Genomic DNA, 26,587 nt, shown 5'->3' on the forward strand with positions numbered 1-26,587 from the left:
GGAGGGCGTGTGGCACAGTTTGGTTCCAGCTATCAAAGAGTGCAGTCGTGTCGTTACAGTTTTCTGTGGTGAATACAATGTCTTTAAAAACAACGGCACGCTATGCGTCTCCAAATCAAATTTACGCTAGCCGTTTGCGCGTTCCAAGATTCAGCGGTGAATGGGAGCCACCCTGCAACTTGCAGATGTCTCAGAACGGGAAAGGGTTAATACACCAGTGCGGTACTGTCCATATAGTGCTCTGATGGGGCACCTGACTGATTTTGACGAAGCTTAAAGCTCGAGTGGGACAGCCCGGAAGCACATCCCGGTGTTTCCATTCGTGGGCCCTGAGCCAGTGAAAGAATGTCCATGTTTATAGGACACGTACCAGTTTCTCCATCGGACTTCCGCTGTTGATTTCTCACCTCGAGTTGGTACTTAATTTATTCGCTCCCAAGGGATGATGGGCCACGTCATTCCCTGAACAGAATTTGTACTCACAAACCTTATAATCATTGTTGTGTCGGTCATGGGTAGTTGCTGACCATACTTCACCGTACAGGTCATTGCGGTTGGTGTTGCATGAACCCGACAACCTAAGTTCGATTCCTGGCCACAGCTAACATCAGTGGCGAGTGACATTAGAACCACTCCTAAGCACCCCCCCTCCCTCACCAAGGGGATCCAGGGCCAGTTGAGATGTAACTCGCCAACGATGTTAGCCGTTGCCAAAGGGATGTATATAAAATATAACAATATTAATTATTATTATCATTGAATATATATATTGTTTCGCTGGTTTGCTAAAATGGGTGTAGTGATGAGGTGCAGCCGGGTGAGGAGGTGCTGTTGGTGCTTCGCGAGGTGACGTTGAGCGAGGAAGAGCTGAGGCATAAGGAGGAGACTCTGCCCCCTGATGATGGTGAGACCATCAGCAGCTTGAGAATTCCTCATCATTGGCATCATCATCATCATCATCGTCAGCCACGATCAATTCAATGATGGATGAAGGCCCTCCCCAAGCCAATTCTGCATTGCAACAATCCTGTCACCTGCACGCGAGCTGATTCGTCACTCCATCTCTTGGGTGGACGCCTTCTCGGATACGTTCCACCCCTTGGCTTCCACTCCCATCGTTATTCTTGACCATCAGCCGTCACCCCTTTAGGCGGCTTGTTGTGCCCAGGCCCACTAACCATTACATAGTTTAAAAAAAAAACCTATTAGTATTTCCCATGTCATTTAGGCTTCACCACAGTCCGTAGGTACGCATGTGAAGCTGTAAGCTTGCGAATCGCTGCTGCGCATGTGGTGTGTGTGGAACAGATGATAGCTGGATGGATCTCACCCCTGACCAGCTGGATCACATGCTGGAGGAGAAGGAAGCCTCTTGCAAACGGATGAACGGACGGTAAGGAAGGCACCAACCTCTTTTTGCCTACTGCGCCACGCATATTTTCACAGTGAGAGTCGTCGCGCAAAGTGGGAGGTCGCTCGTTCTCCTTTACTGCTCCCATGGCATGGAACTTCCCCAACAATCCGTGCTGTCGACTCGCTGCCCATGTTCAGTGTAGTTTTGTTCAAGTTCTGGCTCAAGACCATACTTGTGCCTTCCACCTATGATCGACTGCCTCTCACTATGAAATAAATATTCCCTCCGTTGCTGTACAGCGTTTTGGGTGGTGGTCACGTAAAGATGCTATATACATTCACATTGTATTGTAAAGATATCGTGCAAATTATTTTCGTGTGTGTCTGTGTGTATGCGCGTGTGTGTTGAGGAAGTACTGAAGGCGATCCAGAGTCTGAGACCAGAAAAGGCACCGGGCAGAGATGATCTCCCCAGCGAAATGCTTAGTGAGGGTGGTATTTGTGCACAGACTGCCCTACATGACATAACAACAGTCTGGGCCACTGGACGGGTTCTGCAGGATTGGAAGGATACCCTGGTGGTCCCCCTCTTTAAGAAGGGGGACCGCACAGACTGTAACAACTACAGGGGCATCTCACTCCTCAGTGTGCTGGGAAAGGTCCTGGCAAGGATTATTCAACATCGCCTTCCTAGGCACGCTGAGGAGAGGCTTGCGGAGCCCCAATGCGGTTTCAGGAAAGGGCAGTCCTGCACAGATGCCATATTTTCTGTCCGTCTGCTGCAGCAGAGGTGTAGGGAATTCCAACAAGACCTACATCTCTGCTTTATTGACCTGGTCAAGGCCTATGATACCATCAGTAGGCCTGGGCTCTGGGTTGTTCTTCGTGCTTTCAGAGTCCCTGACTCTCTTGCTCACGATCATTAAGGACCTTCATGATGGTGAGCGGGCCCGGGTAAAACTAAATGGCCGGGAGTCGGAGCCATTCCCTGTTCACCTTGGGGTGCGACAGGGATGTCCTCTGGCTCCCACATTATTTAACATCTATTTTGACCACGTAGTTCGTGAAGCCTTCAATAGCTGTACCGGGAGAATTTCCATTTGGTACAGATATAATGGGAGGCTGATCGATGTCCGGGTGCGGTCAAGGGATGGCTCCCTATTGCTCAACCACGTTATGTATGCCGATGATCTGGTAATTGCTGCTCACTCAGAGGAGGAGTTGGAGGCGCTGCTGCTGAACCTGGAGCTTGCCACTAAGAGGTGGGGCCTTACCATCAGCCCCACCAAAACTAAGCACCTGCCTGGGTATTTTGTACCATCGGACACTCCACCCCCACAACTCGGAATTGGCGTTAGGGCAGTTGTGGAGAGACTGGAGAGTTTCCCATACCTGGGCAGTGTGCTCATGACCGGCTCTGGTTTGACAGCAGCCGGTCTCACTCCGAATCAGTCGAGCGGCGTTATCTTTTCATCGGTTGCGTAACGCTGTGTGGAAGTGACCTGGTCTGTCGCTCCGCACTAAGCTCCAGGTCTTCTCGGCCACAGTCATTCCCTCCCTTCTCTACGCTTGTGAAACGTGGACCTCGCTAATGGAACATCTTCACCGGTTAGAAACATTTAGGTTGGCCTGCCTACGATCCATCCTTGGTTTAACCAGGCTGCATTGTATGAGCTCACAAATCCTTGAGCTCCTCCGGCAGGCAAGGCTGCGTTGGCTGGGTCATGTAGCCCGCATGCCCAGTCACCGCATGCCTAAACAACTTTGTTTCGGCTGAGGGGGCTAAACGGGCGCAGCACGGGCTAGAGAAGAGATGGAGTGATGTGGTACAGGAGGACGTGGAGCTGAGTGGACTTGCCGATGACTGGTACCAGCGGTGTCAAGATCGGCCTCTGTGGAGGAGGCTCGTGAAGGACGCTACTGGGCAGTTGGAGACAGTCGCCCTCCAACAACAACGGGGGGCGGAGAAACGACGCTCACAACAACGTTGCAGGACAGCAATTTGGCACATTGGGGAGCATCTGACAGTTAACCCATAACACCTTGGTCTGTCCCATGACCTGCCAGGCAGCGAGTCTTCCACACTGCATGTTGCCGTACAGTGAACCAAGCCTAGCACCAGCGCTTTGCTGACGTCACTGCCACTTAGCGGCAGCTGCTGTAGCTTGTTCTGTTTGTGCGTGTGAAAGCGGTGGGGCCAGAGAGCGCAAGCAGAAGGAGCGCAAAGAAGTCCCGGGGGAAGAGCCTCGAGGCGAGGACAGCTACGACCTCTCAGCGGTGGCCTCCAGCATGAAGGCCTTCATCAGCAAGGTGTCCAGCCTCGAGGGAGCCGAGTTGCCACGGTGAGCTGCCTCATGCTCACTTGCCACGTGTGGCGAGCAGGCGTGGACTGGCCATAGGGCAGTCCATAGGGCAAATACCCAGTGGACCAGTCCATTCCGAGAGCGGGTTGGCCGGTCTGCGTGGGGAAATTGCAAATGTGATCAGAGTAAAAAAAAAAGTAATCAAATATTTTCTTACCTATAATGTGTCCGCTTCATTGATTATTATTTATGCTCTCAGTTACCATTAAGTCCCAAGTTCGGCAGCCCCAAACATTATTCCTCACCGGCCCATTTGCTTTTTGGACCCAGCCCAAATGGGCAAATGAGATCGCACGGCAAAATCACGCAAATACGTCATATTGCAAATCTAGCTACCAGTATGCAGTTTGTAGCACAACCATTGAAATAAGTAAATAAATAAATTGCCCATAGCCCGAATTTGGGCCGGTGTGTTTACAAATGCCTGGGCCGATGTTTTGTCCCAGTCTGTCACTGGCTGCGAGCACTGGCCGAGTTTCACCCGACCACATGGCCGCATTGTCTTCAGGTCTATCTATATCAGCCGGGCATGGTGGCAACGTGCCTGCGATTCAGGACATTGGAGGCAAGGGTTTGGTGGATCATGTTGAGATTTGTGTGAAACTCCCAAATCCCACCAGGCTGCGTGGTGGCCAACGGATGACAGTGAAGTGGGTTTGGAAACCCTTCCCTACAGATCTCTACAGATCTCTTGAATGTTACCCCGTCGTCCATGTGATTTGCTCCTGATACCCCAGTTTCCTCCCAAATCCAAAACAGTCCCTGAAAATGAAGGAATCTTGATACTCAGTCAGGCCACTCTGGATAAATGACTGTAATTATAATAACTTAAAAACAAATGACAGTCCTTGTCAGTCCATTGCAGGATGACGGGACCCCCTTCACACCATGTTGATCATGTGGGTTAGTTGATCATTTTTCACCACGCTAGTCAGTGCAGGACAGTTGGAGGGAAGATTGCCACGAACTAATTTATGTATCACTCGCCACTGAATCAATCTCATGATGCGGGCTTCATAGTGCAATGCACTGACGTCTGTGCTACCACTCCCTCCACACTCCCCCACCCCCCCAAATGCCTCTTGTATTATAATTTTAGTTCTGTACAATGCCCAGCAGTAGGGCATTCGATGCTTGTTGCGTAGGTTCACAGATAGGATCCAGCGGCCGCTCTGGTTGATTATGGCGGGTGTATCAACTGAAAATAATTCTCACCGTCTGCTTCACAGTGGATGTTAAAGATCCGTGAGGTCATTCAAAACGGGTTCTGGGATCATCGTGTGTTGGCGTCACAGTCAAAATTTGCCAAATTAAGATTTTTCTCCGGGTCCTATGATCTTTCCCTTGACATTTAGAATCAACAAGCGTTGAGGCCTTCACGCGATGAGCCACTTCGTTGAGCAATCATTTGCGGCGAGGTCGCTTCTGAAAAAGAGCTGCATAACGCAGTGGGCCTTACCTGGTAAAATAAACAATAGTTTAGTTGGGTCTTATCAATTACAAAACCATTATTATTCATTGAAGCGCTCCCGAGTCGACGAGTCCAACTGTGCCATTCAAATCTGTCAGCGTTCTCTCCTCAGCCTCGAAGACGAGCGCCCCGTTCGGCTGGACGTTGACGCCTTCATGGCCGCACTTCACAAGTTGACGGGTGAGCGACGTGCAAGGCTGCCGTGGCTGCCTCATGTTCAATCGCTGCGTCCTCACTCAGGATTCGATGGCTATGCTTCGTTCATCGATAAGTTAACCGGGTGCACGTCGGCGCCGCGCCGGCCAATCTTGAACGGTGGGGTTTTGAGCTCTGTAGGGTTTCTCCGCGCGCCTTGTTTTTTCTTCTTAGTTGGGACATTTTTTTTTCCCTAAAATATCTTAGCATGGGTCGGCCTCTCGGGCGCATTCCCTTTCCTCTCCTTGGCTGCCGCTGTCGTTCGTCTCGACCACCGGCCATCATAGCTTCTCGCAACATCTGGAATATTTGTGAAAAAGAGCTTCATAGCTCATCGTATTTCTCCAGGATAAATAAAGATTCTGATTCTGATGTATCCTGCTGAGGCCCAGTTTCACAGTAAAAATTACATCTCTGACCTGCATATGTTATATAATCAACGTGATCCACTCTCTGTCTCTTTTGCCTTTAACTAAACAAGCAGGCAAGTGGGCTGTAATAATTTTCAATTTTCTCACGCGGCACGACATTCACAACTTCGCCTCTTCCAGGCCCCGTGATGAACGAGGAGGGCGCCGATCGGTCAGGCTCGGACGACGGGGCCAGCGATGACGACGACGACGACGACGACGATGACCTCGACTGGGATGACTGTGACGATGGCGACGATGCCGAGGAGTGGGAGGGTGATGACGGCGGTGCTGGAGGCGGCGTGACGGGGCTGAACGATCTGAAGGGCCTGCGCGACTACATGGAGCAGATGGACCGTGAGCTGGCTGCTACCAACGTGGGGAAGAGCTTTGAGCGGCAGCCGCCCGCACAGGTGCGCGCCGCCGTGGGAGCGCGCACGCGGGGGGCGACGTGGGAGCACATTCGTCGTTACCTTTCCTGCATCCCTCCCAGGTCTCTCAAGTCTCCCCCGCCAAACACGTGTGCGCACCCTGTGTTGTCTCTGCGCAGCAGCAGAGACGGGGGACCGTGGGAGGCCCCGCCGGGGTGCACCGCGGCCAGCCGCACACCGGAACGGCTCGCGGTCCTGGCGACCACCGCGACGCCAGCGACAACCCCCGGGCCGCGTCGTCCGTCGGCGCGGACGATCTCCGGCCTGTCGACGTGGACCTCAACCTGGTGAAGAACCTGCTGGAGTCATTCAGCTCCCAGGACGGCCTGGCCGGCCCCGCCTCCACGCTCTTACACAGCATGGGCCTGCGGCTGCCCCACGATTCGCGCGACGACGACCCGTCGTAGCACCACTGCCGCCGCTGCTGCCAGCGGATCAGCCCGGGGTTCGGCCGGGCTGCGGAGGTTGGGGCGGTTCGTCTGTGTCGTGCGCAAGAGTTCGATCGATGGAGTGCGTGTGAATTACTGATATGGCCAGTCGTGCAAGAGACCAAACGATCGCACATGCTGCTGGTGTTAATCGGAGCTCGGGAACTTAGCGTTGGTGCCGTAATGGTTCACGCACTGTGCCCTGTACTTGGCGACCCGAGTTCAATTCCCGGCCACGGCTGACATCAACGGCGAGCGATGTCTGCACTTGTCCTGGGCTCCTCTGTCCCGCCTCCTCATCTTCCCCAACCCACATGACCAGCGTGCTGACGTCTGGTTAAGCAAAACCCCCAAGACCGACGTGGCATGGGGAGGCCTTCAGCCAGCAGTGGATTAACAAAAGGCCTGTAAATTGTTATAATTTTTCAAACTCCAAATCGACGCGGTAGACCTCGCCTTTACCGGTCTTCAGTTGAATGCAAAATTACGCCGTTACACACTGCACACTCCTGATCATCGCTAAGCACGGCTCTCGTAGAAAGCGCGATTCAATTTCTCACCACCAGGCCAAGTAGGATACACAAGGGGGGGGGGGGGGGATGTTGTCATTGGTATCAAGAATTGAAATATCCAGCCGGCTCCCATAACTGACACTATGACTTGTTGACAAATACTGATGGCCAGGAGCAAACGGGGAACGCCAGATGAACTTGCCACCGAGATCAGTGAGGAATATACTAGAATTATACGCATCAGCTATTAACCCTTTCCCATTCCTATGTTGTACGTGTACACACAAATACGTCATCAGTTTTTCTTCTGATTCCGTTCTGGAATAAAAAATAAAATAACTTTATCGGTACCAAGGCTCCCACAAGGCCATGCCGGAGGGCGTGCGGCACAGTATGGCGCCAGCTATCATAGAATGTGGTTGTGTCGCTACAGTTCTCTGTGGTGAATACAATGTCTTGAAAAACAACAGCGCAATGCCTCTCTAAATAAACTTAACGCGAACCTGCTTGCGTGTTCTGAGATTCAGCGGTGAATGGGACACGCAACCTGCAACTTGCAGACGTCTCAGAACGGGAAAGGGTTAATGTGCGTCATCGAGCTGATGTGCATGCGGTCCAGTGTTTACAAAGAGCTGCTGTGTGCACTTGAGAATCGGGCAACCGTTCCCTTCGCTAAGTGCCACCACTGGTGTAATGTTCGCGATGCAATGTATACAGATGTATGTAATTGTTACTTGTGTAATGGTTGCTTTTGTTTTATGTATGCATTTATTACATTGCTTTGCTTGTGGTGTCTAGTGTATCTGAATGCCGTACAGCATCGTGTCGCGTAAGCGGCAATGTGTTTTGTTGTGTATTATCACGAACTCTGGAACCTTTGTAAATGCATTCTGCTGGAAAATAAAAAAAATTTGAAAGCAGTTTTTCGGCTGAAGTCTCAATCGTTTATTCCATTTCAAAAGGCAAAGCAGAATACATTCTTCAGGGTTACTTACACCGTACGTAAATTTTTGTCTTAGCAGTGTTGACTGCTGTCTGAATTGTTTATTTGAATTTCAAGAGGCAGTGCACAGTGTGCTTGTTAGTGCGAATATTGCTTTTTTTGTACGGAAATGCAAGGCACTTGATAACCATTGTGCAGTGCGGGAAGGAGGCACCTTTCTGACTGCTAAGGGCACTGCACGAGGGGGTGCGTATCGATCACGTCGTTGAAATCGCTCGAGAGCGTCGTCATTTCAAGGGGATCTTGCCCGCCCCCCTCGCTTGAACGGCGGCCGTGTGTAAACACCGGGCAGCCGGGGTCACGCCACCGCCACTGCCCCGATGATTGCCGATGTCAACGAGAGCAACAACTCGCGGCCGAGTGCCAATCGAGCTCCCTCGGCACGTGCGTCACTCAACGATGAACTCGCTCGCTGTTGCTGCTTGCTGCAATTGAAACCTAGATCATTGTCACTTCACGCAAGAGGTAGAGCCGAGGCATTCCGATGATCATTTGTTACTTTAGCCGGTCGTGGTGTCGGGTAATGTCGAATATCCAGTCCTTGAGGCGAGATGGACTGTGACGCATCGCAGGACTGAGGAATGGCACAGTGAATAAACGATGATGAGAGTGATCTGCGCTGCCCGTTTTTTTTTGTTGATGATAAAGATAACCATTTGAGTGGATAACACGTCCAAAATTATATCTGCAATATGCTGCTATTAATCCATACGAAAGAAGAAGGCCATTGAGGCTGTCTGGTTTCATGCTGAAAGTTATATTTGCAAGAAGAAGCATTGTTGTGCCGTTATCAGATCTTAAATGCTACGAGACAGGTTGATGCTGCCGTGCGAGTGTTTGATGATAATTTTCAACATGAGCACCACCATTGGAATGTGGAATTTCCACCACAGGTTCAGAACTGGCAATGGAGACACTTTGATCGTCATCGTCAGTATTGCTGGGATCACACCGCACCCATTGTAGGGCAGTGTCTCCTCTCAGCTGGTGCTAGTCCATTCCACCCACCCTAATGCTTCGTCTCTCACGAGTCAGACACAGGGCTTAAAATCAGCCGGGTCTGTCCGGGTTGGTAACCTGCATATATTTCTAGAAATCTGACGCACCACATCCTCTCGTTACGGTTCCGGCTGCTAGTCACATGCCTACTCCAATCGAGCATAAAACCCTTATCCGCAATCACCGTGGGAATGCTGCCGTTGCTTTAGTTGCCAAATCTTTTCACTCTTGCCTGTCCTGCGCAGTCTTTGTCAGGTGTTGGGACCAGTCCTTGATACTGCAATTGTCATCCAGTTGATTTCATATTGATATATAGCACCATTCGTACAATTGCATCTCAAAATATTGCACAACAATTACACAGTTACATCAATGAAGGGGCTAATCCTCTGAATAAGGAGCTCTTGAACGATATTAAGTGCAGAAATCAACCAAACTTAAAATCAACAAAACTAAAATCAATGCTGTTACGTAAGTTTCGTGTTGCGTGTCCAAACACACCGCGGATTCCTCTTCTATCATCGGTAATGATCAGAAATTTCGTGTTCTGCCACCCTTTCTGAGATCTCGGCCAAAGCTGATTTGTGCGGTGAGCTGTGTGCGGCATTGTCATCTTACGATGAGAAGTGGCGAGGTGGCAACGACCTCGCCGGGTATATAGGAGGCGGTGGGGTTCGATTCTGACGCCTGTATACTTGGAGTTTGTCTGTTCTCTCTGTGGCCGTGTGGATTTTTCTCCGGGTCTTCCGATTTTTCCCTACAAATTTAGAAACGTGCATTTAGAGTATTTGGTTGCTATAAATTTCCACGTGAAAATCCACTTCGTTGAACTATCATGTTGTTTTGTTGTCCTTCCCCCGCACCTCCGATTAGCACGGCTGGCAATGTACGGTGTGAAAGAAGTTCAACACATGCATACAGAATCAGAATCTTTATACTGGAGGAATCTAATTAGCTATGAAGATCTTTTTCATAGATGTTCACAGATGTCCATATATTTGTGGCCAGGTCCTATCTGCAAAAGAGCTATATAGCTCAGTGGGCCTTGCCTGGTGAAATTTAAAGTTAAGTTTGATTTTCCAAGGCATCGCCTCGCAAATAACAGTGTTCTTTCTTCTGTACTCTGTAGTAAGTGTCCACGCTTGGCAACCAACGACCCGGGATATATTCACCGAGACATTAATCCCAGCTTGGGCACCTGGATCCACTCGCGGATGAGCCAGTGGGCGACCGTCCACTTTGGCGGCACCCAAAAGGGGACGTCGCCCGGGGCCGCCTGAGACGATTCCTCCGGCGACGACACCGCCCAGCCACTCAGCGCCTCCGGCGGGACGGGTCGCGAGAACGCGCTGTGTACCTCGTCGCGCGAGAACCAGCGCGCGTCCTCCAGCTCTGTGGTGTCCACAGAGATCTGCTGGGGGGGGGGGGGGGGGCGGGGTGACACGGGATGAGCAAAGCTACCGAGTGTCCTGATTCGGCCGGGGAAGTGTGGGTGGCATCAGAAAAGGTGGTCTCCGATGTGTTCCATTCCGCCAGAGATGGGCACAATGCATTTAAATTAAAAACTACTGGAATAATGTAATGCAGATAAAAATGACCAACGAAGTCATGTTATTTGGATACCAATTGCAAATGTAATGATTACATGACATTTGAATACTGCCCCAATCCGGGTACTGTCCCTGTATAAACATTTCTAGCCTCGTGTTTTGGCTCACGATACGAACAAAAGGAGGTGGAGCTATCGGAGTAGTGGGCGTGGTTGGCATGAGGTTGATGATTAAGAGATGAAAGGAGGGGCAGAGGCATTGGTTGGATGTGGCGGGCGGGGTGGTGGCGGGGTGGGGGGCGCCCATGCAATGACTTGGTGATGGGCACCACGTCATCGCATACACCATCATCCCAGCCAACACCGCCCAACCCAAATCGTCACCCTACAACCATCACCCTACACACACCATCACTCCAACCTGCAACCATCATCACCCTGGTATACACCGTCTCAGCCAACACCATCACCATATTATCAACCCAAACCATCACTGCGACCATCACCCTACACACACCATCACTCCAACCTGCAACCATCATCACCCTGGTATACACCGTCTCAGCCAACACCATCACCATATTATCAACCCAAACCATCACTGCGACCATCACCCTACACACACCATCACTCCAACCTGCAACCATCATCACCCTGGTATACACCGTCTCAGCCAACACCATCACCATATTATCAACCCAAACCATCACTGCGACCATCACCCTACACACACATCACCCAAATCCCAAATGCACGCCATCATCATCCTGGCATGATTAAGAGATGAAGGGGGGGGGGGGGGGTGGGCGCAGTGTTTGGATATGGCGGGCCGGGGGGTGGCCTATACAATGACGTGGCGATGGGCAGAGCTGTGGCGATGGAATGACGGTGCGCCCGCCCGCCCGCCGGCCGGACCTCCGTGTGGCCCTCCTCGGCCACGGCGTGGCACGCCAGCATCATTGAGCTGCTGGGGAACGGCCAGTGCTGGGAGAAGACGAAGTTCAGGGAGGACACCGTCACGCCCACCTCCTCGGCCACCTCCCTCCTCACCGCCATGTCCACGTTCTCGCCTGCACAGCCAGCGATGGCACGACACCACGCAGCGGCACGTGAGCCCCTCTCTCGCGTTGCACCGATAAACGTTGTTTTTGGAGAGGAGTCGTAAAAAGTCACTAATTTTTTCGAGAGAAACAAAAATATATAATTGCATGTGGATTACGTTTTCATTACATTTGAATGGAAATATTGAATTGCATCTCGATTTCAAATTAACACGTTGTATAAATTACGCAAAACGTTTGACACTCACGGAACGTGTAAAAAAATGGTCTGATAGTGTTGATTAGGGTGATGATGGTGTGATAGTACGAAGGTGCTGGCTGGGATGATGGTGTATGCCGGGATGATGGTGTATGGCAAGATGATGGTGTTGATTATGGTGATGATAGTATTTTAGTGTGATAGTGTTGGCTATGATGATGGTGTATGGCAGGATGACGATGACAGTGATGATGGTGTGTGTTTTGGTGATGGTATGTGTAGGGTAATGGTGGTGAGTGGGGTGATGATGTCGTGCTAGTACGAAGGTGCTGGCTGGGATGATGATGGTGGTGGTGTGTGTGTGTGTGGGTGACGCTGTCGTCTTTGCTAGCAGGATGAGTCACTCGGAGGATCTGCCGAGAACCACGCACCAATGTCACAGAAGCCTGCGATGGTGCTGTACATGCCAGGCGGGTGGATGTCCTTGCGGGCCAGGAGACATCGATCGCCATCCACCACCAAAACGATCACTACAGGCGCCATCTGAGCTCAGGACAGGGGTTGGTGGATCGCGTAGAGATTTGTGTCACTCCCAGACCCCCTGGGCCTGTGACGTGGCCCGCACGGACCAGCAAGGCAATGTACGGTCAAACAACCCCCGCGACCCCCCTTGCCCTCGCCCAGCAGTGCATTGACGAAGGGGCCGGCTGCAGGAGGCGCGTTCCTCGGATGCAGCCGGTGGCAATAATCACCGCAATCGACAACACCGTCACCCACACACACACAGTTGCAGTGAACGAGCAGCTGCTGCAGTTGCCACCTGTGGGTACTGCACGTGGCCCGTGTCGGGACAGGTGCGCTTGCTGCCCGACGCGTCCCGCAGGCTGAGCCGGCCTGAACGCCCGCTGAACCGATGATCCCCGTGCCACCGCAGGAGCGCCTGGCCCTGCAACATCATCCATGAGCATCATCAATAATCATTAATCATCCATCGTGTATATATATATCTCGTCAGAACCATGGAGTGTGCTAACCTGTGCCAACCACTCCACCCCATGGTGAATTAATGAAGTGCAAATGTCCGCATATAATCTAGCATAACTGCATTTAAACACAAACGTTAATTTATGCAATGCAAAATCATCAGCTCGGACCTATGCTCGTTTGTTGTGTTTTTCACGAACATTTCCAGACGTGGTAGCTTTCAGTGGTTGCCCGTTAAGAGAGTCCGTTTTCAGGCGCGCACAACCTGTAATTAGTGTGCCTCTATTAAACCCAGTGTGCCTCTATTAAACCCAGTGTGATGTGCAAATAGTCAATTAGATAAACTCAACAGCAGCTACATTCGTAAGTGATCCATACAGACAGAGAAGCCCACCTGCATTGAAATGTGCTTAGTTAATTGATGGGAAGCAATCGCTGGCTTGCATGAGCAGGGGTCTGCATTAATCTGAGACACACTGGAGCTGATTGCCGAAAGGAGGTCGGTCAGGTTCCGCGGCTTTCATTGCTGTGGGTTCCGTGGAGAACGAGGAGTTTGGGCTCGGTTCTAATCTCCCTTGGACGCCACCCGTTGAATGCACGCAGAGACACACCAGGGGAGAGGAGGCAACAAAAATCCACCCCAGGTTTTTCAGTCTCGGTTGACCACGCATGCAGGTGGATTCATTGAGAGCCCTGGATGTGCTGACAGTGACTTCATCATCAGCTCTGACTTAGCCACCCATTGACTGGTATCAAAACAAAGATTCCCCCGTGTAGCCTTAACAGACTGTAGGGGCAAGTGCTGTTAGCGAGTAGCACCTATGAAGGCCGGAACGGTACACGAGGGGGTGGGTGGCCAGCACCACGCCCGACCGCCTTAGTCTCCCCAGTGCCGATGTTTATCCACCGCACCAGGTAATCATTTACGGCTGAATCGACCTAGGGGAGGCCCAGTACCAGTTCAGATATTTTTCACTGGTGTTGGCCGTGAGTGGGAATCGAACTCGGGTCGCCAGGTTCGTAGTACAGCGCGCCAACCGCTACACTGCCGCTCATCACACATAGAGGACCACAGTCTCACATGCGTGACCCTTAGACTCGCATAGAGACCCGATGAGTATCAGGTGATAATGCATGCAGGTGGTAATTGGAACATGATGATACTGCTGCACCACTGCTGAACTCCACCAGCTGCGTGGGCTGCAAGTGTGTATGGATGTTGAACTTCTTTCACACTGTACGTAGCCAACCGTGCTAATCAGAGGAGCGGGGGAAGGATCATAAACCAAACACAAAAAGCAGTTCTAAGGAAACGCGTTTTCAATCCATCAGCCTGCAGGAGAAAGCACTGATGATGAAGCCATTGCCAGTGCATTCCAGTTCCTTATTGGGTATCTATTTAAGTATGTGGATCCCTTTGAATCGATCGAGCCTGTAGGTCTTAAAGTTTGCGGTGTCTCTATGAGAGTCTGTGGGCCTCTAGGTAAGTCTATGGGTCTCGATGTGCGAAGAGTGCTAATGATAAAGCCACCACCAGCACATTTCTATTTCTGAGTGAATCCACCTGCACGCGGTTGTCACCTAAGACTGGAAAACCCCGAGATGGACTTTTGCTGCTTCCTCGACCAGGGGCCACAAAAACAACACCGGTCGACACCTTGGACAACATGTGTGCATCCTTCCCAGACAGAAGGAAGAAAGCGCTCCGCATCTTCATGAAGGATCCATCCAATGCAGCCTCCAGGGCACCCTTGTTCGCACAAGACGCTGTGGGGGACAAATTGAGGCACGACCACTGCTACTTTGATTTTACCAGCTCAGGCCCACTGAGCATATAACCCTTTTTCAGAAAGCGACATGGCCACATTTGATAGTTCAAGGAAGTGGCTCATCACGTGGAAATTTATTGCAGCCAAATACTCCAAACGCATTTTTCTAAATGTGGAGGGAAAAACCGGAGGGCCGGGTGGAAAATCCATGCGACCATGGGGACAGAGAGAGACACGCAGACTCCAAATATAGAGCAGGCGTCGGGGTTAGGATCAAACTCACGCCCTGCTGTATACCATGCGTGAGAGGTAACATCTCGCCACCGTGGCACCACACGACTGACGGTACAGGATGAGACGAGCTAAAACGTTTTTGAGGTGTTTCCCATTAACAGGACGTGGTAACAGGGCCAGATTTAACGGGGTGGGGGAAAACAGAACCCCCCCCACCCTGCATCCATCCTCCCTGGCTCCTCCCCCCCCCCTCCTCTTACCCTATATAATAATCTCTTATCACAAATAGCTTTCTTTACAGTAATGTTGCTGTGCTAGTTACACCTGATGACGGAAGCTTGTGTTGCCTCCGAAACGTCGTGATTTTTTATTTTTTTACCTACGTGACTTTACCGAAAGAACCAAAGAGTATGTAACGCCATTCTTCTTATGCTATTCAACTTGTATTTTTTTCATTTATATTTATTTTCATGTGTTTCAAGTGCGATAGCCATTGGTATTGATTATACGGTACCCCGTTGCTTACGGCATAAGTTTCAGTGTAAAATACGCAGAGTTTGTTGTTTACGATGCACTGCGTCCCTGCAGCGAGGGGTGTGGATTTTGTATTCTTGGTTGCAAAATCAACGAGATCTAGCAGAAGGAAATGATGGCGAGCTATGGTGATGCCAACAGCATTTGTCCATAATGTTAGCTGTCTCCCCAGCCACCTACGAATGGGGGTGGCAGGGAAGGCTCATTTGGGGGGGGGGGCGTGCCAGGCACGTGACGATGCATCAATTCATCGACACAATCGCATTGTTTCGCTCGCGATGTAATGTACGCATCGAATGTGCCAATAGATGATTCTTGATGCATGCTTGGCTACGTATGGCGCAAAATAAGTTCAACATACAGTAAAAGCTTGGATTGCGAGTAACTTGGTCTGCGAGTATTTTTCAAGACGAGCAAAATTTTTAAATAAATATTAATTTGATAAACGAGCGAGGGTCTTGCAATACGAGTAGTGTACGTATACGCTTTGTCTGCCGAGCATCACGTGATCACAACTGATACACGAGTGCTTTGATATACGAGTGCTTTGGATTACAAACACGTTTCCAGAACGAATTATGCTCGCAATCCAAGGTTTTACTGTATATACAACGGAGCTAACTGCATTCTTCATAATTGAAGACAAACGAGATGGTAAAACAATAATTGGTGCATGTTAGTAACTATTGCATCAAAGTGGGGTGGTAGGGGGGGTTAATCATGACAAGTTTGGTAAGTACCCCCCCCCCCTATCCTCATCACCCCTACTCACAAACCGAGCTTCACTTCACGGCTGAATCGGAGGGCGCTGAGAGGAAATCACAGCTGGCACGGGATGGAAAGCGAGGAATTTCACACCAAACCTCCGCTTATTTAGGCAGCAGAAAACCCTGTTGACTTGTAAACGGGCAGAGCTTGGAATTTTAATGTTGTGGGGTGTCAAACAGTTAACAGAGATGATGAGCTACCGCCCGACTCCAGCCTGAGTTTGGGGGCATACTGTGACCCTTTTAAAACACCAACTTTGTTCTACAAATCTTTCACAAAGTAAAATAATAAAAACATCAATCTAGGGCCCCTTGTCAATCCACTGCTGGATGAGGGCATTCACCACAAGATGTGTCAGTCAGGGGGATATTTGACCATACCTTACCACGCCGGTCAATGTGGATTAGTGAGGGGGGGGGGGGGCAAGGTGGCCCGGACCAGTTCTGATATTATCACTCGCCACTGATGTTAGCCGTGGCTGGGAATAGAACTCCGGTTGCCGGGTTCATGCAACACTAACCCAATTTTACCAGTGTGGTGAGGTAGGGTCACGGTTTAAGCATAGCTTCTGGGGCTGCGGCACACGAGTGGTGCGTGCTTGTGCACCACAGCCGCCGCAACGACCAGCGGACTGCTGCGTCTGTGTTTTCTAAAACACTGCGCTTGGTGGAGTGTGTGATCAGTCTCTAGGATTGATGGTTCACGCGTCCTCTCTCCCCCACGACATCCACGCAACGAGCCACGCCTGCCACTCTAGATCTGTCGGCTCCTGCCAAACGGAACCTCTCATGAGTCCCATCGTCTGCGATTTGCTCAGATGTTCGAGGGCTTCCATCGAGTCTCACCCTGAAAAGCTACCGCCACCCCCACCCCCCATTACCGGTGTCCAGAGCGAACCGCGGAGTGAGATCTGGGGTGCAGTCCAGCAGCACAGCATCGTGAAGCCTCTCGGGGGGCTGCCCCCCAACATCCAGCACCCTCAGCGCCTCTGTTGCGGTCCCAGATGATTGATGGGGGAGGGGAGGGGTAGAGTTGGAGTTGGGCACAGGTCACGGTTTAGGGTTAAGCGTTATCGATAGGGGTACATAGTAGCATGACGGTTTGGAATAGGGTTAGGAATCAAGAGTAGTGTTAGGATGAATGGACGCAGTTAGTGTTACAGTTAATATTAGTGTTAGGGATAGGATTAGGTTTAGTGATGGGTTTGGGGTAGCGTCAGTGATCGGGCCAGGAGACGGAGTCATATATATATATATGTGAAACGAGAAATTGATAGAGTTGAAGGTTATGGATCTGGACAGGGTGAGGGACACAGATAGATGCAGGGACAGGGGGTCAGACACACTCCGGACATGGCAATCTGGCGTGCGTGCACACAATGGATATAGAAATCGCCAAATTATATCGACAATATTGTGATCGTACACACTGTTGACCCTTTCCCGTTCCTAGACATCTGCAAGTTGCAGGGTGGCTCCTGCTCACCTCTGAATTTCAGAACGCACAAGTGGCCCAAGCGTTCATATTATTTAGAGAGGCGTAGCGCCGTTGTTTTTAAAGTCATTGCACTCGCCGCAGAGAACTGTAGCCACACGACCGCCACTCTCTGATAGATGGCCGCAACACTGTGCCACACGCCCTCCCGCATGGCCTTGTGGGAGCCTCGGCACTGATCAAATTATTTTATTTTAGTTTTTCTTCTGCTTTCGCATTTGGTGATGTACACGTACGTCATCAGAACGGAGAAAGGGTTAAGCATGCACCGGTGTACATTGGCACACGACCAGGCGAAAGCGTGCCACCTGCGGCGGGCAGCCAGGTGGCCCTGTAGCCCGAGTTGTGGCGCTGGACAAAGGGGGCGAGGCGGTGGAAGAGGAGGTAGAGACCGGAGTCCATCGCCTGCCTGCATTTGGCGTCATTCTCCTTGAGCTCCTGGACGAGCCTGCGGGCAGGGAAATACAGGGAGGTTGGCACTGAGTGGCCAGACAGGATTGCCAACTTTGGCTGATGATGTATGTATAACTTCTTTCGCACGGGACGCAGCCAATCCTGCTAATCGGAGGTGTGGGACACAGAGCAGGGTGCTGCCGAGGCGCTGAGTTTGAGTATGGGTCTCGGCTATGGTGGTAAGAGGGGGTGGGTGAGGGGTGTTGGGGGGGAGATGTCAACTACCTCGCCTGGTATACGGAAGGTCGTGGGTTTGATCCCGACCCTGACGCCTGCTGTATATTTGAAGTCTGCGTGTCTCTCTCTCCCCGTTATCGCGTGGATTTTTCTCCACGTACCTCTGGGTTTTCCCTCCGCGTTTAGAAAGACGCGTTTAGAGTATTTGGCTGCTATAAATTTCCACGTGATGAGACACTTCGTTGAGCTATCATATGTAGCCAGGCTGCTCATGAAAAAGAGCTAGGTAGCTCAATGGGCATTACCTGCTAAAATTAAAAAAAATAGTTTAGTTTTAGTATAGTAGGTTGCTGCAGAATGTCCCCAGAGGCTTGAAAATTGATGCACTAATATTTTTTATTAAAAAAAAAATGTACGTGGGGAAATGGACCTCATAATTTTAAAAGCGACGATCAGTGTCATTATAAAATATAATCGACATCATCATTGTCAATCACTCCAATAAAAATTATCCCATAAAAAATCAGGATCAATGATGATGATCATCATAATTGATCCCTATGATGATGGTCCATTCGTCGTCGGCCGGCAATTTAATTTGCAGATCCCACCTGAGGAGGGCAAACATTCAAATGACTATTTACGGCTTTAAACTTTAGCTCACGGGAATAGCACCATTAAAAGAGTATCTGTTACGATGTGCGAACATCGCCAACAGGGCGTGGGTGTTGGCCACCCACCCCCCTGGACATCTGTGAAAAAAGAGCTTCACAGCTCATCGGATTTCTCCCGGATTCTGTGTGCCGTGCCGGCCTTCATAGGTGCTACTCGCTCCAGCACTTGCCCCGCCAGTCTGCCAAGGCTACACGGGGATCTTTGGTGGTGCTGCTGGTGATGATGACTGCTATTGATGACAATGCAAGACTTGTGAGGGGCCGTCCATAAATGACGTCACGCACCTAGGGAGGGGGGGGAGTCAGACATTTGTGACGACGTGTGACGAGGGGGGGGGGGTGTTTGAGAAATGTGACGTCACATCAAAATGCGCAACTTTAAATAAATATAGAATTGTTACAACACGAATTGTTATTGTTATAACAACACTCCTGCAACATCAGAGTGCAGCGCCGCATTACATACGCGCTACAATGACAATATTTTAAAGCGATTTGAAGCATGTTTTATTTTCAAAATGTAAATATGTTTTTAGTGGGGGGGAGGGGGGTGGACGCAGAGCTTTGTGACATCATATTTGAGAGGTGAGGGGGGGGGTCAAAAATCGTCCAAAATCGCGTGACGTCATTTATGCACGACCCCTGAGCGGTGCCTGTGGGGCCGCCTGCTGCCGATACATTCACCCAGCGACGCCGCTCACCTGACCTGCCGCACGTAGCCCGCCAGGTGGCGCCTCGGCTCCGTCCACGCGAGCAGCCGCAGCCGGCGGAGGGAGCCGTCGAACGCCGCGCGCCTCGGGGTCAGCGGCCCCGCCGCCGTCGCCGTCATCCGCGCCAGCCCCAGCAGCAGCAGCGGCGGCGCCATCGCCTCCGCCTTCGCCGACGACCACGCGAGTCGCGGTGGCAGCCGCAGCCAGAGGTCACCGCTCCCGCACGACAAGAAGCTGTCCCGGAAGCGTTATCGGACCGGGGTGTAGTTTGCCGCGAGCGTTGTACGGTGCGGACATCCGAGCTACCGGCGCGCGTGAGTCGTTCAGGTCACCGCGTGAGTCGTTCAGGTGACCGCGTGAGTCGTTCAGGTCACCGCGTGAGTCGTTCAGGTCACCGCGTGAGTCGTTCAGGTTGAGGTCACCGCGTGAGTCGTTCAGGTCACCGCGTGAGTCGTTCAGGTCACCGCGTAAGTCGTTCAGGTTGAGGTCACCGCGTAAGTCGTTCAGGTCACTGCGCGGCGGCTTCCACTGTGAAAGTTGCCGCGACGTTGACGGGAAGCATCGCCATGTTGGGCTCGTCCAAATCGTGTGGTAGACCGGGGGGGGGGGGTGTGGTGGGAGCGGTGGTGCAGCGGCTAGCGCGCCGCGATACGAATCCCTGCGACCCGAGGTCGATTCCCGGCAAATATCGGTGATGAATATCTGAACCGGTTCTGGGCATCCCCGAGGTCGACTCAGCCTCAAATGAGTACCTTGTAGCAGTCCGTAAACATCGCCACCCCCCCACTCGTGTGCTGTGCCGGCCTTCATAGGTCCTCGCTTATAGCACTCACCCCCAACAGCCAGTTTCGGCTGCACGGGAGGTCTTTGCTGTACATGGTGGTCCAGATGTCTTATGATACCCCCTATTAATTGACCCTTAAAACATTTGCCCCCTTTGTATAATAATGTCTGTTTTAAATAAACGTGACTTTAAAAAACTTTTCGACAATGAAATGGGGGGGGGGGTTGTCACAAGACATCTGGACCACCCTGGAGATGGTGGATGACCCAACTTGTCCACTGCTCTGAATTGTTGGTGTGGGCGCCGCGGTGGCTATGAGATGTTAACTCCCTCGCCTGGTATGCAGGAGGTCGTGGATTTGATCCCGACCCTGGCGCTTGTTGTGTATTTGCAGTCTGCGTGTGTTTCCCCGTGGCCGGGTTTTCCCTCGACTTTTAGAAACGTGCGTTTAAGAGTATTTGGCTGCTATAATTGTCCACAAAAGCCATGATTTGTGGCCAGGTCGCTTCTGAAAAAAGAGCTATATAGCTCATTGGGCCTTAGCTGGTAAAATATTTTTTTGTATCGTTACGCAAACTTCTGGCACAGTCACCCCCCTCCCCCCCCTCATTGTGTGGCTGTGACCCAGCTGTGAGTGAAGTTGCCAGCGCCCCGCAATGTTGAATTGTTTTGGTGTCGTAATCGGGACGTGGGTGCTTCGTTTTCATCCAGAGCGTGGCTTGGCTTGCGTAAAACGCGGCTGGATAACCATTGCATGTCCAGTACTGTACAGCAGGCCCTGTACACGTGGCAGAGGTCGCCTGTTCGATCATCTCTCCGCGGCAGATGAAACGTATGAGATGCGCACGTCTGGTGCGTAAAAATCGCCCCCTGCGCCCGTCAACTCGGCGGTGTGAATGAGTAGGCCTGAACGATTAATCGATCTCAAATCGAAATCGCAATTTGAAACAATGCGATAAGCAAATCGCAAAGGTTACGATTTTAAAAGTCCTATTACTTTCTTATTGGAGTTCTTTTATTTTGTATTATTCTAACTTTATTTGTTTAACTTAACAATTGTTCTATGTTTGTTCTATTTCATCCTTGCATTAGATTGTATAGAGCAGTTCATATTTTGATGGTATCATGTGGTAATGCTCCATATACATGTTTAAATCCTATTACGCAGTGAATATTGAACTGAAGCTTAACTTAAAAAAATGTAATCGCAAATCAAATCGCAATGTCAGAAAAATCGCAATTCGATATTTTCCCCAAATCGTCCAGCCCTATAAACGAGTAAACGCCAGGGTTTAAACGTTTTAACGTCTCTGTCGGCTAAATGGCGTGGATCACCGCGCCAATCATATTCAGCATCCTGTGACCAAATCAACCGGACTGCGTTTGATCCCGTATGCCACCAAGCAGGATTGAGCCATGATAGCTCATGGACTGGGCAGCCACCGGGCACGGTAGGTTGGGACAGTCTGCGGGGATACGTGTTGTGACAGCAGAGGGCAATGCATCGACGTCTTGTCCTCTGCAGGGTGGTCCAGATGTCATGTGACCCCCCCCCCCCCCAATGAATTGACCCCTAACATTATTTGCATATTAATTTGTTTTAAATAAACCTTACTTTCAAAAAAAAATATTATACGTTTTAGAGAATAAAATGCGGGCCAGAAAACATCTGGACCACCCTGTACATCGGGGGCTTCACAAATTTACAACTCGTGACCCGCTCCAGTAGCCAGATCATTTTTATTGGGACCCATTGACAGGCAAGACTGTACGTGTGTGTGAAACACAATGACGGTTGTTGACGTCTTAGAGGATGCACACATACCAAAACCTTGCCAAGAAACAGAGTAATCTTACACATGGTGGATGTCATGTTCGCAACAAAGGTGTGTAATAGAGGGAGCCTACCTTTTGTATGAAGGTGTTCAAGAGTGCAGCTCACGGCGTCGTGATTATACTATTGCAGTGATGGTATTATTACACAGGGTGATATTAGTGCAGCTCAAAAGCAGAGACAGACGTGAATACGCTCAAGACACACAGACACGGAAACACTCAAAACAGACACGAATAAACTCAACCAGTTGGGCAAATTCTTGTCACGGATTTTGGCATCGCCACTTGATTTACTTGTTTTCGTTGAGAGCAGAATGGGCAAGGAATAGGGAATTATCTCTCGCCTTCAATGCTATGCCTCTTAAGTCACCCACCTGGACCCACAGTGAGTTTTTTGGGTTCAGTGTACCCCGAAGATTGAGCCAGCTGAAAAGTGCGTGGCCCTGGAATGGGAAATGTTGACAGAAACTAAAACTAAACTACTGTGTTAATTTACCAGCTAAGGCCCACTAAGCCATATAACTATTTTTCAGAAGGGATCCAGTTACAAATGTTAGTTCAGCGAAGTGGCTTATCATGTGGAAATTTAAAGCAGCCGAATACTCCAAACACATGTTTCTAAATGTGGAGAGAAAACCGGTATAAACCACTACCACCACCAACAGCATAACTACCACGCACGGGTGAGGTGACGGTTCAGGGGGAGTACGTGATAGCTCTGGTTCCAGCCAATTTTGCACATGGGTACGAGTCTGATACTAATAATTTGTTTTAAAACTAAATAAAAATGTATGTTTCACTGTGTTGCGTTCTGTGACCCACGAATGGGGTCGCGACCCATAGTTTGGGAAGGATGCTTCCATGTCTTGGCTCCCAGTGTTCACCAACCCGCACCAGCGGGATAATATACAGTATGCTCTATCCTCCACGACCCACACCGCGTGCTGAAGCCCTCATCCAGCAGTGGATTGACAAAAGACCTGCAAGGTATCCAACCATGCCATTGCTCGCTCACGCCACTTTTGTCGGAACCCCACTAGCAGGAGCGCTAGAGACCCTCTTAGAGTCCTGATAATAATTGGCCTACTCTTCCACTCTGGTCGGACGACTTGGAAGAGGTGGGAGTTACCCACACTTTACCTCACCAGGGGAGACTACCCTAGCTTTACGCGACCTGCCAGTCGACTGAAATCTTATTTGGGAGACTGAACGGAGGTTTTTACCTCGTACTTTATAAGGAAACTTGTCTGTAAACTCGTCATGAGGCCCTGCCTCGTACAGTATCTAAACTGCCGGAGCGCATTCCACAACTTCACGTGGATGCAAAGTGCACCTAGCCTGGCACAAGCGCCAAGGAGAATGTCACCCTTACACCGTAGTTTTGTTGTTTGGAATTGACGCTAAAGGAATTATTTCACGGTGTTTATGCAACTAAAGTACCACATACGTGAAAAATAAAGTGGTATAACCTCAGGTTGGTAATAAACAACAACACTGTCAAGTGCCAAACTAATATCTCAGGTCATGTATGTTTGTTGAACTTCTTTCCCACCTTACATAGCCAACTGCTAATCGGGAGGTCCGGGGGAAGGACAACAAACTAAACACAAAAAAGCAGTCCCAAATAAATTAGTTTTCAGTCAAAATTTCAAAATGCATAGCTCCAGTGGCTTCCTAATATTGGAAGGAAGAGCGTTCCAGACGGTAAAAAGTTGCACTTTTGCAAGAGACTATCCTGGTGCTCTTGCATTTTTATCTAGTTACACAACTTCTGAATAAAATTTTGATTTAAAGCTTTCGTGACTGCAGGGATTCATATTCTTGGTTCTTTCGGTAAAATCACGTAAGAAGGGAAATAATAAAAAAAAATATAAAACAATATTATTTTGTTTCTTTTATCGAAAGAACCAAGAATATAACTTCTGAATATGAACTTCTGAAAGAAGAAAGTTTTATTTCGGTGCATATTATCACATATGACACCGATCGCAGGCTATGGTCACTGACATGGAAATATCGTCTGAAAAGTGTGTAAATATGCATAGAAAGATGCTTACATTGTAATTGGAATTAAACTGAGACGAATAGGAACATGCGGATGAGAAGACAAATGAAGATAAGTCATTCCCTTAATAAAAGTGTACTTGGGCAAGTCATTACTTGAAGGGGAGATAAGCGATAAGACTGGTTAAGGAATGGCAGCCACAGGAGTGAACTACTAACTTGGAGATGGAGTGCTCAAATCGGCTTTTGTGCAGGAGGGATGGATGACGGTATGGAACAGCCTTCATCCAGCAGTGGATATACCATAGGGGCCGTCCATAAATGACGTAACGCATCTAGGGGGCTCAGACATGTGACGAGGGGGGGGGGGTCAAAAATCGTCCAAAATCGCGTGACGTCATTTATGGACGGCCCCATAGTTAAAGATGGATCCCATAACGTTAAACACAATTCATCGCATATAGATGCCCTGTATAGTTTTCATGAAAGTTGACTTTTTTCGCTTGCCTTTTCACTTTGATTAATGTACGACAAAAGTACAATATTCAAACTCTTTGGTTCTATTCGGTAAAGTCACGTAAAAACAACAAAAAAATTCACGACGTTTCGGCCACAACACAAGTGGCCTTCATCAGGTGAAGGGACCAGACTGTCTAGAGGACAGCGCTGGAGTGAACACAGCCAAGCTCAGACCGCGACCTTGAAGCTGTGTGAGAGGAAGCAGAGCGCCTTTACAAAGGAATTAGCATAAAAATTAGCATTTAATTGGCAGATTTAGCATGATGAACGGTGTAGAGGGGGGGAGCAAGTGCAGACCGGCGAGGGGGGGAGGGGGAGGGGAGTTTACATATTGATGGTGTGAAAAGGGAATTTGAGCAGCTGCGAAATACAATATTCAAACCGATGAGCTGTCCTCAAATCACCTCATGGTGTTCGTGCAGGGGCCCTTGCCTTAAAAACCAGCATCTGTTTGAATGGCCAGACACTGCTGATGAGACCAAGAAAATCAAAACCGGCATAGTGTGTGCTGTTAAAACCGATGCTACTGTAAAAAAAAGTGGTCTGGATAGAGGGCCGACAGCGTGGCTGATGCATTTCATGTTGTGAACTAGACTGCACCACAACATCATGAATACATTTTGAACCATTTAACTAGTCTGTTGCCCAGGAATTCCACCAAGATTTCGGTGATGATAGTCAAACGGAGTTCCACCCCCCCCCCCCTCAGCACATATCCAACAAAGTACTGTTTAAGCGTCTACACAACGATAATGTATTATGTGTGTCATTACTTAAAGCAAGGGAAGAATGAGGAGTGTTGGGGGTGATGAGGAGCGGCTGTGTAGGAGGGGGAATATTTTATTCGAGACCAAACCGGCCACACCAATGGTTGGGCCAACGATTTCACCAACTTGCCTTCCACGTCGGCTTGATTACTGGGCAATAAGTCTTCAAGCCTTGAATTCACACATTATGCACAGTAAAATCCATTGCATATATGTCTTCAAGTTTTGTTATGATGTCCATTCAAGTTCGAAATGTGTCTGCAAAGGGTTTTTTTGTTGTTGTCGTGAAATGTAATGGTGAATACAGTATTTATAAAAAAAAACATTTTAAGTAAAATGCTGTAACAGCCTCCGGGCGGCATGAGGTAGGGAGGTGTTGTTGTTTTTTTGCGCCCCTTGTCTGAAAAATAAAAATATGAATGTGGTATAAAAATTGAGACAATACGAACTCACAAGCGTGTCACGATAGCACTTCATTTACGTCAAATGTGTTGCTAATGTCCCTCGTACAATTGAACAATCCGTCATGACTTTGGTCTTGTTTCCCGTTATGCTCATCACAGACAGCGAAGGAGATGTCTTAAGTGGGTTTCTAAAAGTAGCCGTGTGTTTTTTCGTTGCATCCTGAATGTATCGGCATAGAAAGCAATTATGTATTTAAAAAAAAATTGGCAATGTTAACGCTTTCCAGCTAAGATAACAAAGGTTAATTAATACATTCGCTCTGTCCGTCCTTTATGTAGCGGGGTGATTGGCACGATAACTCGTAAAGATTACCCAATATGATCGATCCAATATGAACTAACTTTTAGTCTAAAAACCAGCGCTAAAAGGGCCTGGCAAGGAGTCCCGACCCTACCGGCCGGGGCGTGCCCTCTCCGGTAGAGCCGCTATCCGAGCCCCGTT

General features: G+C 49.7%; 3 protein-coding genes across 8 annotated transcripts in view; 2 read left to right on the forward strand and 1 right to left on the reverse strand.

Moving 5' to 3' along the window:
• Nucleotides 1–8,083, forward strand: part of ECD (ecdysoneless cell cycle regulator) — a 24,643-nt gene extending 16,560 nt beyond the window's left edge. For 2 of the 3 annotated variants that reach the window (XM_032949530.2, XM_076065574.1), the window contains exons 8-13: nucleotides 801–904; nucleotides 1,309–1,393; nucleotides 3,543–3,695; nucleotides 5,300–5,367; nucleotides 5,934–6,205; nucleotides 6,343–8,083. In XM_032949530.2, coding sequence (XP_032805421.2) covers nucleotides 801–904; nucleotides 1,309–1,393; nucleotides 3,543–3,695; nucleotides 5,300–5,367; nucleotides 5,934–6,205; nucleotides 6,343–6,630 — 970 coding nt within the window. In that variant the 3' untranslated portion in view covers nucleotides 6,631–8,083. The remainder of the gene's footprint in view (nucleotides 1–800; nucleotides 905–1,308; nucleotides 1,394–3,542; nucleotides 3,696–5,299; nucleotides 5,368–5,933; nucleotides 6,206–6,342) is intronic. The other variant, XM_032949531.2, reaches the window with a different exon arrangement.
• NUDT13 (nudix hydrolase 13) lies at nucleotides 8,074–19,926 on the reverse strand. 3 transcript variants are annotated; one of them, XM_032949539.2, is made up of 8 exons: nucleotides 19,763–19,926; nucleotides 18,066–18,205; nucleotides 17,144–17,251; nucleotides 14,616–14,725; nucleotides 12,795–12,920; nucleotides 12,406–12,517; nucleotides 11,630–11,784; nucleotides 8,074–10,576 (listed from the first exon to the last, which is right to left on the reverse strand). In XM_032949539.2, the coding sequence occupies exons 1-8, from the start codon at nucleotides 19,924–19,926 to the stop codon at nucleotides 10,334–10,336; spliced, it is 1,158 nt and encodes a 385-aa protein (XP_032805430.2). In that variant the 3' UTR covers nucleotides 8,074–10,333. The 3 variants fall into 3 exon arrangements, with proteins under 3 accessions (XP_032805430.2, XP_032805429.2, XP_075921692.1); XM_032949538.2 differs by having other exon boundaries at nucleotides 8,074–10,579; XM_076065577.1 differs by having other exon boundaries at nucleotides 8,074–10,579; nucleotides 19,768–19,873.
• The window catches only part of P4HA1 (prolyl 4-hydroxylase subunit alpha 1), a 42,449-nt gene continuing 35,739 nt past the window's right edge, over nucleotides 19,878–26,587 (forward strand). The window contains exon 1 of one of the 2 annotated variants that reach the window (XM_032949537.2): nucleotides 19,878–19,980. The gene's annotated coding sequence lies outside the window, so the exon portion shown is untranslated. Of the gene's footprint in view, nucleotides 20,086–26,587 lie in introns of both variants that reach the window. The other variant, XM_076065575.1, reaches the window with a different exon arrangement.

Source organism: Petromyzon marinus, chromosome 8, assembly GCF_048934315.1.
Source record: "Petromyzon marinus isolate PM22_M1 ecotype Great Lakes invasive population chromosome 8, UKy_Petmar_22M1.pri1.0, whole genome shotgun sequence".
NCBI lineage: Eukaryota > Metazoa > Chordata > Hyperoartia > Petromyzontiformes > Petromyzontidae > Petromyzon > Petromyzon marinus.